Source organism: Anastrepha obliqua, chromosome 2, assembly GCF_027943255.1.
Source record: "Anastrepha obliqua isolate idAnaObli1 chromosome 2, idAnaObli1_1.0, whole genome shotgun sequence".
Lineage (NCBI taxonomy): Eukaryota > Metazoa > Arthropoda > Insecta > Diptera > Tephritidae > Anastrepha > Anastrepha obliqua.
Genome location: NC_072893.1, coordinates 116,273,658 through 116,293,435, shown reverse-complemented (window position 1 = coordinate 116,293,435; position 19,778 = coordinate 116,273,658). Strand labels below are relative to the sequence as shown.

At 41.0% G+C, this 19,778-nt stretch overlaps 1 protein-coding gene across 1 annotated transcript in view; it reads right to left on the bottom strand.

Annotated features, from left to right (window-relative positions):
* Positions 1 to 19,778, bottom strand: part of LOC129238367 (microtubule-associated protein futsch) — a 90,599-nt gene that overhangs the window by 9,628 nt on the left and 61,193 nt on the right. The window contains exons 3-9 of the mRNA XM_054873392.1: positions 14,220 to 14,392; positions 11,365 to 11,587; positions 11,140 to 11,298; positions 5,735 to 11,068; positions 5,051 to 5,527; positions 2,624 to 4,615; positions 216 to 2,521 (exon numbers count right to left, since the gene is read on the bottom strand). Coding sequence (XP_054729367.1) covers positions 216 to 2,521; positions 2,624 to 4,615; positions 5,051 to 5,527; positions 5,735 to 11,068; positions 11,140 to 11,298; positions 11,365 to 11,587; positions 14,220 to 14,392 — 10,664 coding nt within the window. The remainder of the gene's footprint in view (positions 1 to 215; positions 2,522 to 2,623; positions 4,616 to 5,050; positions 5,528 to 5,734; positions 11,069 to 11,139; positions 11,299 to 11,364; positions 11,588 to 14,219; positions 14,393 to 19,778) is intronic.

Here is a 19,778-nt window from a genome sequence, read left to right as displayed (position 1 = left end):
TCAGCCTTGACAACTAAATCGGTTGTGGCAAGTGCTGTGGCAGAAGCATCTTTCGGTGATGGTGGTGATGCCTTACTGTCAGGGGCTAATATTGTTGAATCTCGTTTAGATCTATCAGTTTCTTCTTCATCTTTTATAAGATCTTTTTCGCTTAGTAGGCTGGTTGTTGAGCTGCTACGTAGATCCTTCGCTTCTATATCGGATTTGGTTTCAGCTTCTTTTCGCAACATCTTTTCAGACTCTTCTATTTTATCTTTTTCTTCAATTGAAATTGGACCCGAGCGTAGCTCAGGGGAAGACTTTTCCGATTCATCGGCTGCGGCATCTTCTTGGAAATGCTTATAGTCTATGTCGAGCGGTTTGATTGGAGAAACTTTTTCCGGTATCGATTCTTGTGCCATTGTCGGTGTAAAAACTATGCTACCTTTGGGACAAATGTCTATTTCTTCGCCGCCATCTTCACTGCTGGCAGTTACTAACATTCGTTGAACGGTTGAGCTTTCTTGCTCTGGTTCTTCTGGTGTTTTTAGGCGCTGCTCTAGTTTTTGCTCATCAAAATCGGGAATAATCTCAGTGATGTCCTTTTCGGATTTCAGAACCTTGGCAACATCGGCTACAATCTTAAATACTTCTATTTCACGTGGTGAAACCGGTCGAAGAGGTTGTTCGGGACATATTGCTGGTTTAGTTGTTGGTGGTGAAATTCTGTGTTCCTCATCTTCTTCTTTAATATCATGCAATATGGATTCATCACGCTCCGTGTGTGTTACTTTGAACTCGGGTGATTCCACAGTTGTTATATGAGTTTCTCTCAATTCGGTTGAAAATGTGCCCAACTCAAGTGGCAGTTTGGAAGATGGTGGTAAAGATTCGAGTTCGATTTGCTCGGTTTTTGTTATTTCTTCTGTGATTTCTTTTAATTGCTCCTCTTTCTGCTGTGCTTCACCGAAAATGCTCATTTTGACATCTTTGAAGAATGCACCAATACCAGTAGAAATATCGGTTTTTACGGTATCAACAGCGGTACTTGTCGCTGTTGTAATATCTTCTGTGGTATCTTTTACATCCCGAATGAGTTCACCTACCTCTTCTGTAACATCGCTGATTTTGTCTTCGGCGACTTCTCTTGCTTCTTTAACTCTTTCTGCAGCGGCTTCGGTTTTGGGGTCTGTTGCAGTTTTAATATCTGACATTTTCTTGTATATGGAGGAAACCTTTTCAGTGACTTCTTCACCAATTACCAGTGCTTTTTCCTCTGCCAACTTTTTAGCCTCATCAATCTTTTTAGTTACCTCGTCACTTGTCGTGCCTTCGATGATCTGCTTCACATCTTCAACTTTCTTTGTGATTTCTTCAGTTGGCGTTACTGCTTTGTCTTCGATGACTTTCTTGACGTCTTCGACTTGCTCAGATACTTCGTCAACCTTTTGCGAAATTTCTTCAATGGCTGTTTTCCGTTTTTCTTCAGTTGCTTTTGCTAAATCACCTATCGTCACTGTAATGTCCTCTTTGCTCTTTGTAAGTATTGCACCAATAGTCTTTGCGGTATCTTCAAGCTTTTGAGTTGACTCCTCAACTTTTTTGGTACCTTCTTCTGCGACAGTCTTTACCTTTTCTTCCAATTTTTCTGTCTTTCCAGCTGCTTTTTCTAATTCATCAACTTTTGCAGTAACTTTTTCGAGCGCGGTCTGTGCTTTATCTTTAATTTTTTCGGTAATTTCTTCCGCAATCTTGGTAGTTTCTTCAGCTACCTTCTCTGCTACATCCTCGGCGGCTGTTGTTATTTTTTCAATTTTCTTGGCAGTTTCTTCGGTGATAGTCATCGTCTTATCTTCCACTGCATCTTTTAGAGTTTCGACTGTCTTCGTAGTATCATGAAATAGTGCCTGCGCCTTATCTGCAGCTTTTTCTGATACATCTTGCGCAGATTTGATAGTTTCTTCCATAGCAGCTTTTCCCTTTTCATCAATTTTTTCCGCTGCTTCTTCAATTTTTGAAGTGGCTTGCTTTGAAATATCTTCAATTTCCTCATCTGATTTCTTTATAGGTTCATCGGAAACTTTTTTCACCAAATCTTCAGTTGTCTCTTTCACATCTCCGATTGTCTTGGCTCTCTCTTCAATAAAAGTCGTGGTGTCGGTTTCTACAGTCTCTTTTATCTCGACAATTTTTTTAGAAGCTTCTTTGATTTCTTCGCCTAATTCCTTTGGTGAAACTGGACTCTTATCCTCGACCTCTTGTAGACCTTCTCCAATATCAATCAAATCTTTGGCTTCATCTACGGGGCTCGAGATGGTTTCTGATACCTTGAGAGTAGCTTCTTCTGCAGATATCTTTGGTATATCAGGGATTCTGCATGCTTCTATTTCAACTTCAGGGAACTGACCTTCTGCTACATCTACAGGACTTGATTTGGTTGGCAGATTTGTTTCAAATTTGGAGCTTTCTAAGTTCAAAGCAAGTTGAAGATCCTCCATTTTTATAGGCGCTTTGTCAACAGGAGATGAAACAGTTATTAATTCTTCTGCACCAACTGGTGATATCTCTCCCTGAATACTTTCAGCAACGGATCCAGGTACAGAAGCTTCTTTGGAAGTTATTTGCGACTTATCATCTTTAACACTTTCTGGAGCAGATGCCGGTTTAGACTCTATAGGTGGCTTATCATTTTTAAGACTTTCTGCCACGGATTCTGGACGTGAGGCTTCTTTGGAACCTGTTGGGGATTTCTCATCTCTTACACTTTCAGCAGCTGACTCTGGTTTGGAGGCGATTGGTGATTTATCATCTTTCACACTTTCGGCCGCAGACTCTGGCCGTGAGGCTTCTTTGGAAAGAATTGGAGATTTCTCATCTTTCATACTCTCTGCAGCTGATGCCGGTTTAGAAACAATAGGTGACCTATCATCTTTCAAACTTTCTGCCACGGATTCTGGGCGTGAAGCTTCTTTCGATTCAATTGGAGATTTTTCATCTTTTACACTTTCAACAGCTGATGCCACTTCAGAAACAATTGGGGATCTATCATCTTTCAAACTTCCGGCCACGGATTCTGGCCGTGAAGCTTCCTTGGAAGCTATTGGAGATTTCTCATCTTTTCCACTTTCAGCAGCTGACTCTGGTTTGGAGGCGATTGGTGATTTATCATCTTTCACACTTTCGGCTACAGACTCTGGCCGTGAGGCTTCCTTGGAAAGAGTTGGAGATTTCTCATCTTTCACACTCTCTGCAGCTGATGCCGGTTTCGAAACAATAGGTGACTTGTCATCTTTCAAACTTTCTGCCACGGATTCTGGGCGTGAAGCTTCTTTCGTTTCAATTGGAGATTTTTCATCTTTTACACTTTCAGCAGCTGATGCCGCTTTAGAAACTATAGGGGATCTATCATCTGTCAAACTTTCGGCCACGGATTCTGGCCGTGAGGCTTCCTTGGAAGCTATTGGTGATTTCTCATCTTTTACACTCTCCGCAGCCGACCCTGGTTTGGAGCCGATTGGTGATTTATCATCTTGCACACTTTCGGCCACAGACTCTGGGCGTGAGACTTCCTTGAAAAGAGTTGGAGATTTCTCATCTTTCACACTCTCTGCAGCTGATGTCGGTTTAGAAACAATAGGGGATCTATCATCTTTCAAACTTTCGGCCACGGATTCTGGGCGTGAGGCTTCTTTCGATTCAAGTGGAGTTTTCTCATCTTTTACGCTCTCTCCAGCCGACTCTGGCTTGGAAGCGATTGCTGATTTATTGTCTTCCACGCTACCGGCAACGGACTCCGGTCGTGAGGCTTCCTTGGAGGCTATTGGGGATTTCTCATCTTTTACGCTCTCTCCAGCCGACTCTGGCTTGGAGGCGATTGCTGATTTATCGTCTTCCACGCTACCGGCAACGGACTCTGGGCGTGAGGCTTCCGTGGAAGCTATTGGGGATTTCTCATCTTTTACACTCTCGGCAGCTGACTCTGGTTTGGAGGGGATTGGTGACTTATCATCTTTTACAATTTCAGCTACGGACTCCGGTGGTGAGGCTTCTTTGGAAGCTGTTGGGGCTTTCTCATCTTTTACGCTCTCTCCAGCCGACTCTGGCTTGGAGGCGATTGCTGATTTATCTTCTTCCACGCTACCGGCAACGGACTCTGGGCGTGAGGCTTCCGTGGAAGCTATTGGGGATTTCTCATCTTTTACACTCTCGGCAGCTGATGCCGGTTTCGAAACAATAGGTGACTTATCATCTTTTACAATTTCAGCTACGGACTCCGGTGGTGAGGCTTCTTTGGAAGCTGTTGGGGCTTTCTCATCTTTTACGCTCTCCCCAGCCGACTCTGGCTTGGAGGCGATTGCTGATTTATCGTCTTCCACGCTACCGGCAATGGACTCTGGGCGTGAGGCTTCCGTGGAAGCTATTGGGGATTTCTCATCTTTTACACTCTCGGCAGCTGACTCTGGTTTGGAGGGGATTGGTGACTTATCATCTTTTAAACTTTCACTCACGGACTCTGGTTGCGAGACCTCCTTGGAAGGCGTAGGAGATTTCTCATCTTTTTTACTCTCTGCAGCTGACTCTGGTATGGAAGCGACTGGTGACTTACCGTCTGTCACACTTTCGGCCACGGATTCAGGTCGTGAAGCTTCTGTGGAAGGAATTGGAGATTTCTTATCTTGAACACTTTCAGCAGCTGATACAGGCTTAGAGGGTTCCTTCGATTGAAGTGGAGCCGAGTCCTTCCTTTCTTTTGATTCAACAGCTTTGACATCTTCTAAACATTCTAGTGGGTATAGTACATCATCTTTAACAGCTGAAGTGAGAGCTTCACCTTCAGACGGACGTCTGGAGCTTTCTTTAGAGACAACAGGAGATTGATCTTTTGAGGCCAACTGAGATTTATCTTCCTTTACACTTTCCGCTAGAGATTTTTCTTCCTTTACACTCTCTTTAGCAGACTCTGGCTTAGAATCGGTAGGGGACTTTTCAACCTTCAAGTTCTCCGTTGCGGGTTCTGGTCGCGATTCTTCTTTGGAAGGAATAACAGATTTTTCGTCTTTTGCATCTTTATCTTTATCTAATGATTTTAGAGCCTCACCCTCTGATGGTCGACGGGAGCTTTCCTTAGATATAGCAGAAGATTTCTCACCTTCAGGACTTTCAGGACGCGATACTGCAACAACACCGTCGTCCGTGATATATTTTGCTTCGTCCACTGGAGTTGAAACTGTTTTGGCACCGGCAACTGTAGTGTCTTCTGCGGGAAATTGTTTGGTATCTGTCGATTCTTCCTTCACTTCTGGGAAATCCCCTTCAGCAACGTCTACGGGACTTGAGGATGTTGGCAGTTTGGATACACGTTTCGCGGGTTCTAAATCTAAAGTAAGTTTTGATACATCTATTGGGGCTTTGTCCACTGGAGACGAAACAGTTTCCATATCTAATATATCAGCCTCGCCATGAATACTTCCTGCAACAGATGCTGGTCGGGATACTTCCTTAGAGCCAGTTGTTGGCTTTTCGTCTTTAGCACTTTCTGCTACAGACTCTCGCCTTGATATTTCCTTAGACACACTTGGGGATTTATCACCCTTAAGACTTTCGGCAGCCGAACCAGCAAGTGATTGCTCCTTAGAAACGGCCGCGGTCTTCTCATCTTTGGGGCTTTCAACAGCAGACTCCCGACGGGAGGGCTCTGTAGATGGAAGTGGAGATTTTTCTTCTGTTATCACGGTTTTTTCGGTTTCATCTTTACTGCTCAACGCTGATTCCCTTTCGGAAGGTATTTTCGATGTTGGAGGTGATTTCTCATCCATTAGACCTTCGGAGTGTGAAATTTCTTTGGAACATGGCTCGGATATATCTTTGGTTTTTTCGCCTTCATCTAAAACAACGGATGTCTTACGAGATTCTAATTTAAACTCAGTTTCTTTCATTTCTTTTGAAGTTTTTCTACTAGCTTCTAAGGATTTACGTATTTCAACTTCAATAGCTTCTTCGATTGTCTCTGGACTGTCGATTGAGCCGGTGTCCTCTTTATCTTTTAATTGAGTTGAGCTAATAGCTGCAAGTACATGGGCAGGAAGTTCATCTTCGGAAGTAACTTCGCTACCATCCTTTTCTTCAGGTGGAGTGATCGACGTCTTTGGTTCTATTGCAGGCTCTTCCTTCTCAAAGAGTATTAGCCCTTCTGGTTTTCCATCCTTCTCGGTAGGAGATGGTGATTTATCTGCAGGTAAAGGTTCTTTCTCTGATGGAGAAACGGATTTTTCAATGGAGGATACAGCTTTCTCAACTGGTGATAGCGTTTTCTCAGCTTGACTGACTCCCTTATCTCCCGGTGAAGTTGTTTTTTCAGCTTGTGAAACAGCTTTGTCCACGGGTGATGGCATTTGCTCAGTTGGGGCATTGTCCTTTTCAATAAGAGAAGTAGGTTTTTCTGCAGGTGAAGGTGTCTTTTCGGCTGGTGAAACAACTTTCTCCACGGGTGATGGTGTTTTTTCAGTTGGGGCATCTCCCTTCTCTAATATAGAATCAGATTCTTCGGCAAGCGAAGGAACTTCCTCTGAGGGAGAAAGAGCTTTTTCAATGGGCACTGCAACTTTTTCAGCTGGAGTGGTTTCCTTCTCAACAGGAGAAGTTGGCTTTTCTGCAGGTGAAGGTGCCTTTTCAGCTGGTGAAACAACTTTATCCACGGGTGATGGTGTTTTCTCAGTTGGGACATCTCCCTTCTCTAATGTAGAATCAGGTTCTTCGGCAAGCGAAGAAACTTGCTCTGCTGGAGAAACAGCTTTTTCAATAGGCACTGCAACTTTCTCAGCTGGAGTGGTTTCCTTCTCAACAGGAGAAGTTGGCTTTTCTGCAGGTGAAGGTGTCTTTTCAGCTGGTGAAACAACTTTATCCACGGGTGATGGTGTTTTCTCAGTTGGGACATCTCCCTTCTCTAATGTAGAATCAGGTTCTTCGGCAAGCGAAGAAACTTGCTCTGCTGGAGAAACAGCTTTTTCAATGGGCACTGCAACTTTCTCAGCTGGAGTGGTTTCCTTCTCAACAGGAGAAGTTGGTTTTTCTGGAGGTGAAGGTGCCTTTTCAGCTGGTGAGACAACTTTCTCCACGGGTGATGGTGTTTTCTCAGTTGGGAAATCTCCCTTCTCTAATGTAGAATCAGGTTCTTTGGCAAGCGAAGGAACTTCCTCTGCTGGAGAAATAACTTTCTCAATGGGCAATGCAATTTTTTCAGCTTGAGTGGTTTCCTTCTCAACAGGAGAAGTTGGTTTTTCTGCTGGTGACGGTTTCTCTTCAGCTAGAGGAACATCTTTCTCAACAGGTGAAGGTGCTTTTTCAGGTGGTGTGGCTTCTTTTTCCACTGGAGAGGCTGGTTTTTGGGCAGGCGAAGGAGCTTCCTCAGCTGAAGAGACGGCTTTCTCAATCGGCGATGCCGTTTTTTCAATCGGAGTTATTTCTTTCTCTATTGGGGAAGCTGGTTTTTCGGCTGGGGAGGAAACTTTCTCATCTGGTGAAACAGCTTTCTCAGTAGGAGCCCCTACTTTCTCCGTTGGCGAAACAGGCTTCTCGACAAGCGAAGAAGGCTTCTCAGATAGTTGAATACCTTTCTCTACGGATGATGGTTCTTTCTCAGTAGGTGATGCTGGCTTTTCTGCTGGTGATGGAGATTTATCAGCTGAAGTGGTTTCTTCATCTATTGGAGAAGCGGGTTTCACGGTAGTTAGAAGAGTTTTTTCATCCACAGGGATTTCTTTGTCGACAGGTGATGTTGGTTTCTCTGCTGGTGATAGTGCCTTCTCAGCTGGAGAAACAGCTTTCTCAGCGGGTGATGGAGTTTGCTCAGCTGGAGTGACTTCTTTTGCTATAGGAGAAGCAGGTTTCTCGACAGGCGTAGAAGTCTTCTCAGCAAGAGGGATTTCTTTCACTTCGGGTGTGGTTTCCTTCTCGGTGGGGGAAGTTACCTTTTCGGTAGGGGATACAGCTTTCTCCACGGGGACGGGTGTCACCTCTAATGGTGCTGTTGGTAAGATTGTCGCCTCGACTACAAGGGGAACAAGTTTCTCCTCTTCCACTTCTTTGTCTCCCTTGGGTTTCTCGTCTTCTTCTCCTTCTTCTTCTTCTTCAGCTTCCACTTCTTTTCCTTCACATATATCTTTTTCTTCGGCTTCCTTCTCCTCTTTAGTAATTTCCTCTTTATGTGAAATAACTTTTCCACTTTCCTGAGTGTCCTTTTCATATACACCCAAGTCAGCTTCCTCATGCACAGGCAGGTCCGCAACTTCATCCGGAGTTTTCACTACATCACGCAACAGATTCTGTTGTGCCTCGAAGGTCATCTTCATTGGGAGAACACGTTCTGCGGTTGCTAAACCGACAATTATAGGTTCGGCGACCTTCTCAATGGCAATGCCTGCTGCTGGTTCTGCTAGCTCCAATGGCTTGGAGGCTGCAGGTTCAGGCCCAGCGGCTTGTTCTGTCTCTTTGGTTTCTTCTTTAACATATTTCTCTTCAATTATAAGGTCTTCCTTGATTTCATCCAATGGTATTCGTTCGTCTTCAGGAAGCGTTGGCGCTGTCGTGGCACCTGACTCGATGGTGGCGGAGAACTTCTCTTCTGGCAGGCTTTCTTGTAAATTGGCAGGCATGATTTCAGGTGGTTCAACAGGTTCGTCTTTAGTTTCGGAAGTTTTCTTAGCACTACTAATTTTTTCCTCAGGTGTTGGTGAAGATAGCTCTTCTTCAGCCTTAATGTGTTCTTCAGTGCGTGTTGTTGCTATATCTTTGGCTGTGGTAATTATTTCCTGTACTTCTGCTTTAATTTCTGACTTTTCGGGTGTAGTTATTTTGGGTTCGGGTTTTGCAGCTTCATCTTCGCCAAGCTCTTCCTGTTCCTCTTCAGCTGCTTCTGCTTCTTCAGGTTCTTCGGCTGCTTCTGCCCCTTCAAGTCGTGCCTTACGCTCTTCAGCCTCGGCCTTCGCAATTGCAGCCTCGATTTCTTCCTCGGCGCTCTTTTTGCGTTTTTTCTCCGACTCTTGGGAATCGCGTTGATGCTTCTGAATCTCCTCCTCTTTAGTCATACTGCTCTCTTGCTCTACAATCGAGTCCTCAGTGTATTGATCGATCTCCTCTTTTTCAATTATTAGATATTCTTCCTCCTCTTCGGCTTCAGTAGTGCTATCCTGTTTGGATATCTCTCGCATTTCTGCTGCCAATTGTTTTTGCCTTTTCATTTCATCACGGCTAAATACAGCTTCTATTTCACGTACAACCTCTTGCTCTTCCTTAAGATCGTCCAACTCACGTTGCTTTTCGGCATCTAACTCTTGTGAAGCTGTCAAGTCTTGCAGCTTCTTTGCAGCGGTTGCCTCATCGGCTGATGGTGTAGATACCAAACTAGAGTCTGTAGTGCCCCCTTTGTCCAAGCGGGATTTTTTCAAATCTGCTTTAGGTTTGGCCGATTTGACGGGACTACCAGGCGCCCGCTTTGATGGTGAAGCACCGCGTGGACGACGTGAAATTGGCTTACGCTGTTGTACTTGCTGTTGTTGCGTACGTGATTCTTTGCGTTCCGCAGCAGTTGTGCGCGTCATCTCGCGACGCGTAGTTGCGGTAGTGGAAGTGCTGGTGACTTGGCGAGTAGCTTGCTGTTTGGATTCGAGCACCTTACGATTGTTAGCATCCTTGGCGCTCTTGGCTGGTGTGCTGCTCGGACTTGCTTTGGTAGCACGTGTGATTACACGTGGTTTAATGTCACGCGCCGCAGCAGGTTTTGCTGGCTCTTTGCGTGGTGTAGCAGTGGGTGATGCCTTCTTTTCTGAAGCTAAATCTTTTCTCATGATTTTGCGTTCCATTGATTTGGGCGGTTTGGTATCGATACGTGAACGTACCACAGGCTTTACTTCCGCCCGTGGCTTGTCAGTCTTACCTTTGGAAACCTTGCTTGGTTTGATAACTTCGGGTGTGATAGTTTCCTCCTTTTGGGGTGTAGCTTGTGGCTGCGGCTTCACAATAACTACCTCAACCTTTTTCTCGCTTTCAGCTTCTTTCTCTTTATTATCTTCTTCGCCAACTTCGCCATCGGGCTTGTCTTCCTCTTTTATCTCTGCTTCCGTAGTGGACTCGGGCACAGCTTCATCGCCAGTTTCAGCGGCTGGTTCGTCAGTGTCTACAGAATCTTCTTTCTTCTGCAAAATAATCTTCTCCTCAGCCTCAGCTTTCTCAATTTTGGTCTCTTCGATGACCTGAGCAGCAGAGGCTGCGGCCTCTTTGGTTTTATTGTCCTGTTGTACGGCAATAGCGGCTGTGGCAACTGGGGCAAATTTTCCAATAGCTTTGGACGGTACGCTTAGTGGCTCAATAGGCGCTCCGATAGCGGACTTGAATGTTTTACGTGTGGTCACCACAGTCTGTATAGTTGGTGCAATAGATTTGGCAGTGCAGGTGGAGTGTTTCATGAATTCCAGATGCTTGAGTTTTTCCAAACCTTCCTGTACCTTGAAGTCTGGTGTACTACCAGGGAAGAGTATGCGAGTAATAGTATCGTCTGGATTCGCTGGTTGCCATACCAGCAAAGCGCAAATGGATACTAAATTCTGCAATGGGAAATTGAACTCGCGTGTGTCGCGTGCAGCGAATAAACGTTGATCGCCGGAATGCCATTTCGCTAAGAATTCTTTCACCTCTTTCGAGTCACGCGCCGGGCTAATCACATACATATCTAATGTGCCATGGCCAACTTTGTGATACAGATTGATTGGCTCTTGATTGCGATAGCAAGTTTGGGGCTTCAAATCGAGCGACTTAAGATCGCTTACCAAATTGTGACCATGTTCGAAGAGATCCACCAATAGTGGGTCACGATCCTTATCACCGTCGGGACTGGGCAGCCCACCCTTACGATCAGGTATATTACCGAAGAAGTGTCCAATTTGTGGATAGACATGAGCGTCACGCTTACGCGAAACTACCGAACTAATACCCTGAATATTGCTATTATTAAGACGCGTCATAAGGACGGCATCCAAGCGATCCAAGTGACGTACGAAATCCCAGAAGCAAGCCTTGCGGTTGAAACCACCATCGACTAGTACAAAAAGAAACAAGAATTTAATTCAATGAATTTCCGCCGAATTTCAGCAATGCCACACCACTTACCCAACATATTAAAACCATTGATGCCGAAGAGTGCAGCATCACCCTGACCACCTGGGAAGACATACAGAGTAGGATGTGTAAAGCGTATATTGCCTACAACATCCGAAGTCTCAAGTAATTCGCGCAAGGAAGTGGGCACGAGCAATGGTGCGAGATAGTCTGTGAGGCAGATGGTAAATTTAATTCGTGTTATTGATGAAATATATTTGCCTCAATAGAACTCACCAATAAATGCATTGATACTCTCACTGCTTGTGTCCAACACATCGACGGGATTGATACGTATTTTACAGAGGCGTGTAAAACTTTTATGTGGCAAGCTGTACCAGTGACCGGCATCGGCACAATGTATATTCATTGTAATCGTGTCGGCGTAGGCTCGTATGACACGCTGTACGTCGTGTTCCTGAAACGCCTCTGAGAAGTCAGAGACGGAGAAGGTTCCATCCTGCAATAAAAAATAATGTGGAAAACACAAATTAATATAATTCGGAGCATTTACGAATTTGTAAGGTAAGGAAAAAGATCACTTGGCAAAGGTCGATGTTGCGCGAACTAGGAGATGCCGATATCACATGGGACAATAGCCCAGAACCGTGTACGATGGAAGAGTCTTATCGAGGCCCTATGCTCCCGAGCGAAGTGAACAGGGCTATGAAAACGAAAACGGAAATTATCGTTCACCAAGTGACATACCGGTTTTCAGGATCAACTTCTGACTTCTCCCACTGAGCCAATATAAACCTCGGCAAATGATTGAAGTATTTAATATTATTTTATTTTAACATCGCGAAGCAGCCATCAACACCACCAACACGATTCCATGACTGAAGGGACTAGTCTTTATGAACGCCTAAAATCGGAGCGAGAAAGTAACTCAGATTCGTGTGGGGTAGAATGGCTGAAAATGGAAAGCTCGTTGGTTGTTTACTTAGCAGACAGATGCAGCAGAAATTCTTTTATGCATTTTATTTTTATGTGATTTATTTGTTTGAAAGGTCAACGTGTGCGCCATCGGTCAACGAGTACGACATATTTTAAAGGGTTAAGATAAGTTAAAGTTTTCGAAAAATTGATTGCTTGTGTTTAGTATTTATTTTTTTGTAAAATAATGCTTCAAGTCAAAGAGTTCTCAAGTGAGATATGCGACTACGAAAGAGAAGGAAGCTCTCAGCCGCATTTTTCTGGAAATTATGTTTTTGATGTCGATGACTCCGGTAATTCAGAAGTCGCTATTTAGTAAGTTTTCGCAAAAAAGTCTTGAACTTCTGCAAGTACTAAATTTATTAGTAAGGCGAACATTTTTTTGCTTCGATTGAATTTAGTGGAACCTTAACGTACGCCTGGCTTGGCGCGGACTTCCATTCGGTTACCCCTCCAAATGTACTTCTGCCATGAAAAAGCTCGTTATAAAACCATCGGTCGTTCGGAGTCGTCTTAAAACTGTAGGCCACTCCATTTGCAAGGGTGTAAGCGCCAATTATATTAGTTTGGGGAAGAAGAAATTCATTAGTTTTGCTTAAAATTTTTACAAAAATGGCTTAAAACTCTTTTATGGCCGATCTTTAGCTTCTGAGCGATGCGACGACTACTGACATGACGGTTAATTTCGATTATTTGCGGTATGATTTTATCGACATTTTCTTTTGTTGAATTCTAAATACAACTCTGCAAACCAATCCTGCTCTCTTATACGAACAATTGTACTTCACTTACATGGAACTTTGTACTTGTACAATTATACACAAGATAGTAGGCGATGCTTAAAATGTAAAACGGCACTTATAATAAAAGGGTGAATAACATCTACACGATTTTTTCTTTCTCTGCGCGGAAATACTGCTTCATCTTTAACATCAAAAATGCCTGCACGGAATCGGCGAAACCAAAATTGCACGTTAAAATATCGGCACCATTTACAATTTCAGCAGCCGACTTGCTTTTTCCCCTTTTATCAAAAAATGTCCCGAATTTCCTCTTTGTTGACTTCCATTGTTAACACCCGGTAACGCACAACTCAATGGAACAAACAAAAAAAAAAAATTGGCGCGTACACTTCTGTTAGGTGTTTGGCCGAGTTCCTCCTCCTATTTGTGGTGTGCGTCTTGATGTTGTTCCACAAATGGAGGGACCTAAAGTTTCAAGCCGACTCCGAACGGCAGATATTTTTATGAGGAGCTTTTTCATTGCAGAAATACACTCGGAGGTTTGCCATTGCCTGCCGAGGGGCGACCGCTATTAGAAAAATGTTTTTCTTAATTTTGGTGTTTCACCGAGATTCAAACCGACGTTCTCTCTGTGAATTCCGAATGGTAGTCACGCACCAACCCATTCGGCTACGGCGGCCGCCAGAGAGACAGCAAAATACTATCTAATGTGAAATGTCTACTTGACAACGAGCTTAAACTTTAAATTGGTTGATCGATACTTTACGAGATATTTATCGACCACTACAGCCATCCACCGATTGAAAATATGGGCATCACTTCGTATCAAGTTTTTTATTTTTATTTTTTTCTAAAAACCTAATGAAATCAAGTTAAAACTGCATATAACAATTCCGTATTATTAGCTTTGTTAAATAAACTCAATTACTATCGAAAAAAAATTATTAAGGAAGCCCACTTTTCTCATTTTTAATGTCAGTGACCACCCCAAACTATTTAGAAAAGCGCCGCGGCTTCTTATGGTGCTACAGATTCGAGAGGTGCTATTTCAATAAATGTTAATACTAGCTACCAGGGCAATCGGTCGGTCAGTCGAGTGGTCACATTTTCATTGACTGTACTTGCTTGGATCAGACTGAGCTTGAGCAATATTTTAGTTTGTACGGACTTTGGCGGTGTCGAACGATTGCGCTACTGCGGTATAACCCCTGCTTGGTGGTCAGTTTTCCTCACCGGTACGAGAGATAGCCATGACTTCAATTATGCTCAATATCTTGTCAGCATTCTTATTGGAAACCCCTATAGTTCATAACTTAATATAATTTTTTGCAAAAAATCTAATGCAATTAAAGAGCTTCGGGCTGTGACTCAATAAGTTAACGAATTGGAAATTGTAAAAAAATTTCTACGCACCTGCAATATCCAGGAACCATTGCCAGAGAACGTGTAGCCAGCGTGTATTATATGACGATGTCGTGTAAAACTACTCAGCAGATTACGCATACATTGTATGAGTGTATTGTACTGAGGGTGTATTAGCACTTCAGTGACTAGATTTTCACTAGCATACTGAATGAGTCGTTCGCCTGAAATGAGAACAGAAAGAAAAAAAACAAAAATCAACAATATTATACAAAAATTATTTATGTGAGGTATAAGAGATTTTCTATAGTATAGGATATTTTTTTTTAATAATTTGTGCGCACATTAATAACCAATAAATATTAAATTTCGGTAACTAGAAGTGACCACACAGCTGAGTGATAAATTATTTAAACGCTAGAAAAGTTATTTGAGATACAGAGGCAGGGACAGAAAACCTTCATACATATACACAGCTGCTTGCACTCAAAATGGGATACAAAACTTATATAAATAAGTATATGATGAGTCCCATTGATTTCATCACTTATGAAGCCACTCGAATATAACAGCAAAAAAAAGCAATCTCTTATAAAAGCACAGTAAAAAATGCCATTAAAAGTGGTAAATATTTTTTCCATTCAGAAGCGCGTAAGTTCGAATCTTCGTGCATGAAACACCAAATGAAAGAACGCTTTTTCTAATAGCAGTCGCCTCTCGGCAGGCAATGGCAGACTTCCAAGACTTCCGCATAAAAAGCCATCTGCCGTTCCGAGTCGGCTTAAAACTCCCCTCTATTTGGGGAACAACATCAAGACGCACACCACAAATAGTAGGAGGAGCTCGGACAAACACCCAAAAAGGGTGTAAGTGCCAATTATATATCAAGTCCCGTTGCGTTTGAGCGTTGCTTGGAATTTGGGTTTCTTGAAAGGCAAAAGCAAATGCTTGCGCTAAGATTTTATTACTTGTTGGGGTAATTGTGTGATATTTTTATACACAATTCACAATTTAAATTTTTTTTAGTTTACAAATTTTTAAAAAATTCTGATAGATCCCGATTCCTGAAAAATTAAAAGAACTGGTTCAAAGTGTAAGATTGACGACAGCTGTACGAGAGAGCCCTAACCAAATTAGATGTGAACTTCCTCTCATTGCTACGAAGAGAAGAATACAGTAAATTTGCACTCAAAATTTTCGAGCTTAAAATATCAAAATATACTGGCTTAACCAAAGTTTACACCACGCGACAAAGCAGCAAACTCGAACTCGCCGATAATCATGAGTTCTGGGAATACAAATGGCAATCCATTATTTTTAGGGATGAAAAAAAAAGTAATCTCAATCTGGCTGATGGTTGTCAGAAGTATTGGAGAGATATACGCGAGCCACGACAAAAGCTGCATTCACGAAACTCTTACGGCGGCTCTCTTATGACTCGGATAATGTTTCCATCCACAGCGCTAAGCGTACAAAGCAGTTTTTCGCGGAGAAAAGTTGTCCTGTGCTGAAGTGGCTCGCAGTTAGCCTGACCTAAGCTCAATGGAGAACCTCTGTAGGATTCTTAGCAAGCAAGGCAGACGCCAGTTTAATAAAGGCCAATGCCAATTTATAAAAAAAATAAAAAAAATAAAAATATTCAAAAAAATTAAATTAAAAAAAATTATTAGGTGCGCAACTAAGTTCCCGCTGTTTGTCCATAGATGTCGCCAGCAGTGTATGCTAGTTGATTCTAACATAACCTAAACATCATATACCAAGCTTAGACATATGGTAAACAAACTGTTTAGACACATTAGTGATTTTGCTTTGGTATCATATACTTTTGGTTTTGTGAAAATGTCTGATTTTATGTCGAATAATCGTCATTTGCGAGAAGTTTTGATTTTCCTCTTTCATTCGAAAAAAAACGGCGGCTAAAGCGCATCGAGAGCTACAAAAAGTTTATGGAGATGCTGCTTTAAGTAAAATAACATGCCGAGTTTGGTTCCGTCGCTTCAAAGACGGTGATATTAATACTTACGACCGTCCACGTGAAGGAAGGCCAAAAACCTTCGAAGACCCTGAATTGAAGGCATTGCTCAATTAGGATCCGTGTCAAATGGAAGAAGAGCTTGCTTCAGTATTAGGAGTTAATCGCGAATCCATTTCCAAGCGATTGCATGCTTTGGGAATGATTCAGAAACAGGGCCCTTGGGCTCCTTATGAGTTAAAACCAAAGGATGTTGAAAGCCGTTTTTTCGCCTGTGAACAATTGCTCCAGCGGCAAAAAAGGAAGAGTTTTCTTCATCGCATTGCAACGGGTGATGAAAAATGGATTCATTACAGCAATCCAAAGAAAAGAAAGTCATGCTTCTACGTCGTCGCCTCGACCAAGTTGGTGTTATTTATTATGAACTGTTAAAACCAAACGAAATCATCAATGTGGATGGGTATCGATTTCAATTGATGCGATTGAGCCAAGGACTGCGCGAGAAGCGGTCACAATTCGCGGAGAGGCATGAAAAAGTGATTCTTTAGCATGACAATGCTCGGCTTCACGTTGCCCAACCCGTTAAAACCTACCTGGAAGCACTGAAATAGGAAATCCTGCCACATCCGCCATATTCTCCATATATTGCACCGTCCGATTACCACCTGTTCCGATCGATGGCACATTGTCTAGCTGACCAGCAGTTCTATTCATATGAATACATCAAAAATTGGCTTGATCCGTGGATAGCCTCAAAAGAAGAAAGAAAAGTATACGAGATCTACCAGAATGATGGGAAAAAGTAGTAGCCAGCGATGGGCAATACTTTCAATGATTCACTTGTACCCATTTTTTCAGAATAAAGTTGTATTTTCATTAAAAAAACAGTGAAAACTTAGTTGCGCACCAAAAATAAATTAATTAATAAAATAATGTTTTTTAATTTTGTTAAAATACCACGACGACTAGTATCAGTTGAAATAAACATCGGAGGGCATACAAGCTATTAAAAATTATTTTATATTCTTTATTAAAATTTATTTTAATAATAGGTTTGTCCCATACATCCCTTTCCTTTTACGCCCTTGAAAATTATTTAACTTTTACAATAAAGGGGTTAAATAAATTCTTTCACATATTTATTTTTATGTTGTTTTTCTTCGCTCACACCGAAAGGTAAAACGATTTAATCTCAGATTAGTTTATTACGAAAAAATGTGCTAGTGTATCTGCTTGTAGGCACTGCAAGTGATTAAGGTGTTGTGTCAGATTTTTTATTGAAATCAGAATTTACAAATTTCCAAAGTTTATACCTTTCTTTTCCGCTTACACTATTTCTCTCTCTCTTCCTCTCTCTCTCTCTCTCTCTTTCACTCTCTTCACCAATTTCGCTCTTCTGCTACGTCCCCTTTTATTAACTTTTATTCCCTTTAAATTTTTTATTTTGACACTTTTGTGGCACTAATAAAACATTCAGACTTTGGCAGCTATGAAAAACGCACGCACCTAATGGAATGTGCATTTGTGTGTGTGTGTATGTGTGTTGGCGACATTTGCTCATGAATAGAATCAGCTTCAATGTCATTGGTGCTAGGTCATCAGGTGCTGATGTAATTAAAATATTTAATGAGATTGTCATTTTTTACGCTTGCATGATTTATGCGACACGCAGCTGGTCAAAAATGTGTAACTGTGTAGTAAATTTCCTTCGAAAAGGGGAAATTTCTTTTCGTAAACGAAAATTATTAAAGTGAATTAGGACTGATGATGAGAAGGATGGAAGTGGAAGGAGATAAGCGCATAGTTGGGGATTAAGTGAAGGGTTTGTGGCAGACGTTTAGAGATAAATTATAGTCTGCCACAAACTTTTCAATTAATCCAATTACACGAGTTTATATATGTATATATATATATGTATATATAATTAACGCTTACACCCTGTTTGGGTGTTTGGCTGAGTTCTTCTTTCTATTTGTTTTATGGGCCTTGAAGCCTTAGGAATCATGACATTATTCTACTAGAAAGTGTTAAAGAAAATTTTGTTTAAAATCCTTCAAAGAGCCTTGAAAGAATTTAATTTGCTCGAAAATTCTTCTGCTAATGATTTTTCTGCAAGCACTTCAGCTCTCATAACTAAGTCACTTGATATTTCTATAATATGCACAAAACTTTTCATGGTTAACTTTTTTCGTTAATTTTCTATAAAAATAAAACTCATAGAGTTCGTCAGAAATATTCTTCGGAAAGTAGTACAAGACAAAGCAGCAGCTTAAGAGCAGGATGAATTGCCTATATGTAGGTTGTCTACTTGATCATCCCAAACCATGATTTATTCTTTTATTTGGAGATTGACAGCGACTCATATACGCAGGCATTTAGACGCTCGCCTATTTGACTACAGCAAAGTGCATCCCACTCTTCAAACAGGTAGTCCAGATTGGCAAGTGACTGACGTCAAAGTGCAACCGTTGCTCCTATGGTTGCTTAAGTCCCTTAAGTTTAATCAGGCGGAACAAAGAAGGTGCGCTAGGTGAAGCTCTTTGGGATCATCATCCGGGAAGATCTTCCTACCGATCCACATGCCCCTTATGCGACTGAAGGATGGACTTTCATATATGTATAAGCGATTCCATGCCAAGTGAGCCAAGTATTTTAGACATGAGATTTAATTCTTCTGCAAATTGGTTTAATTGTAGGCTTCAGTATAATAAGAAGTAAGCTGAACAAATTTTGAAAATTTTTTATAGATTTGAAAATTTTTATAATATTTCAAAAATTTTGAAAAATTTTTATCATTTTGAGATTTATCCAATAATTAAATTTTGGTGTGTAGTTTTTAAATAAAATATTTTTAGTTTCTTTTAAGAAATTTACAAATTTACTTTAGTTCAATTTTTTTAGGACAAACAAAATTTAAAATTTAAATAAATTTCAAAAAAAATTAAAAAACTAAAAAATTTATATATATGTATATAAAAATATAATTTGTTTCTTTTTTTTGGGGGAAATTTGTTTTGTTTTTTGTAAAAAGCACCCCTCTGAGATTTTTTTCTTATTTATTTTAATTTTTTTTTTAGGACAAAATCAACTTAAAAAAATTTATTTTAATTCTATTTTCGTAGGACAAAGTAAACGTCTAAAAAAAATTTTTTGGGAAGCCAACGGGACGTTTTATTTGTCACCTGGGCAAAACACCTCTTTTATTTTTTTTCTCATTTGTGAGTGAATATACATTTATTTTGATTTTATTATATTAAGCTAAAATAAATCTTTTCAGTTTTGGTTTGAAGCAAAAAATAAAGCTAAAATAACTTTTTGAAAATAATTTTTTTGGAAACAAGTATAATTTTGAAAATTGTTTGGGGAATGTTTTTTATACAAAAATCACCCGTCTCAGATTTTTATTATTATTATAAATCTATTTTATTTTTATTTTTGTTAAGATAAAATAAACCTTTAACAAATTTTTCGAAACAAATACAAAAAAATTAAATATTGTATTTTTTCGTAAGCAAATATTTTTTTCTTTTAAATTTTTTGGGGAAATTTCTTTTTTGTCATTTGTGAAAAACCCCCTCTCAGATCCTCCCTCATTTTTATAAATTTATTTAAATTTAATTTTTTGGACTAAAAAAATT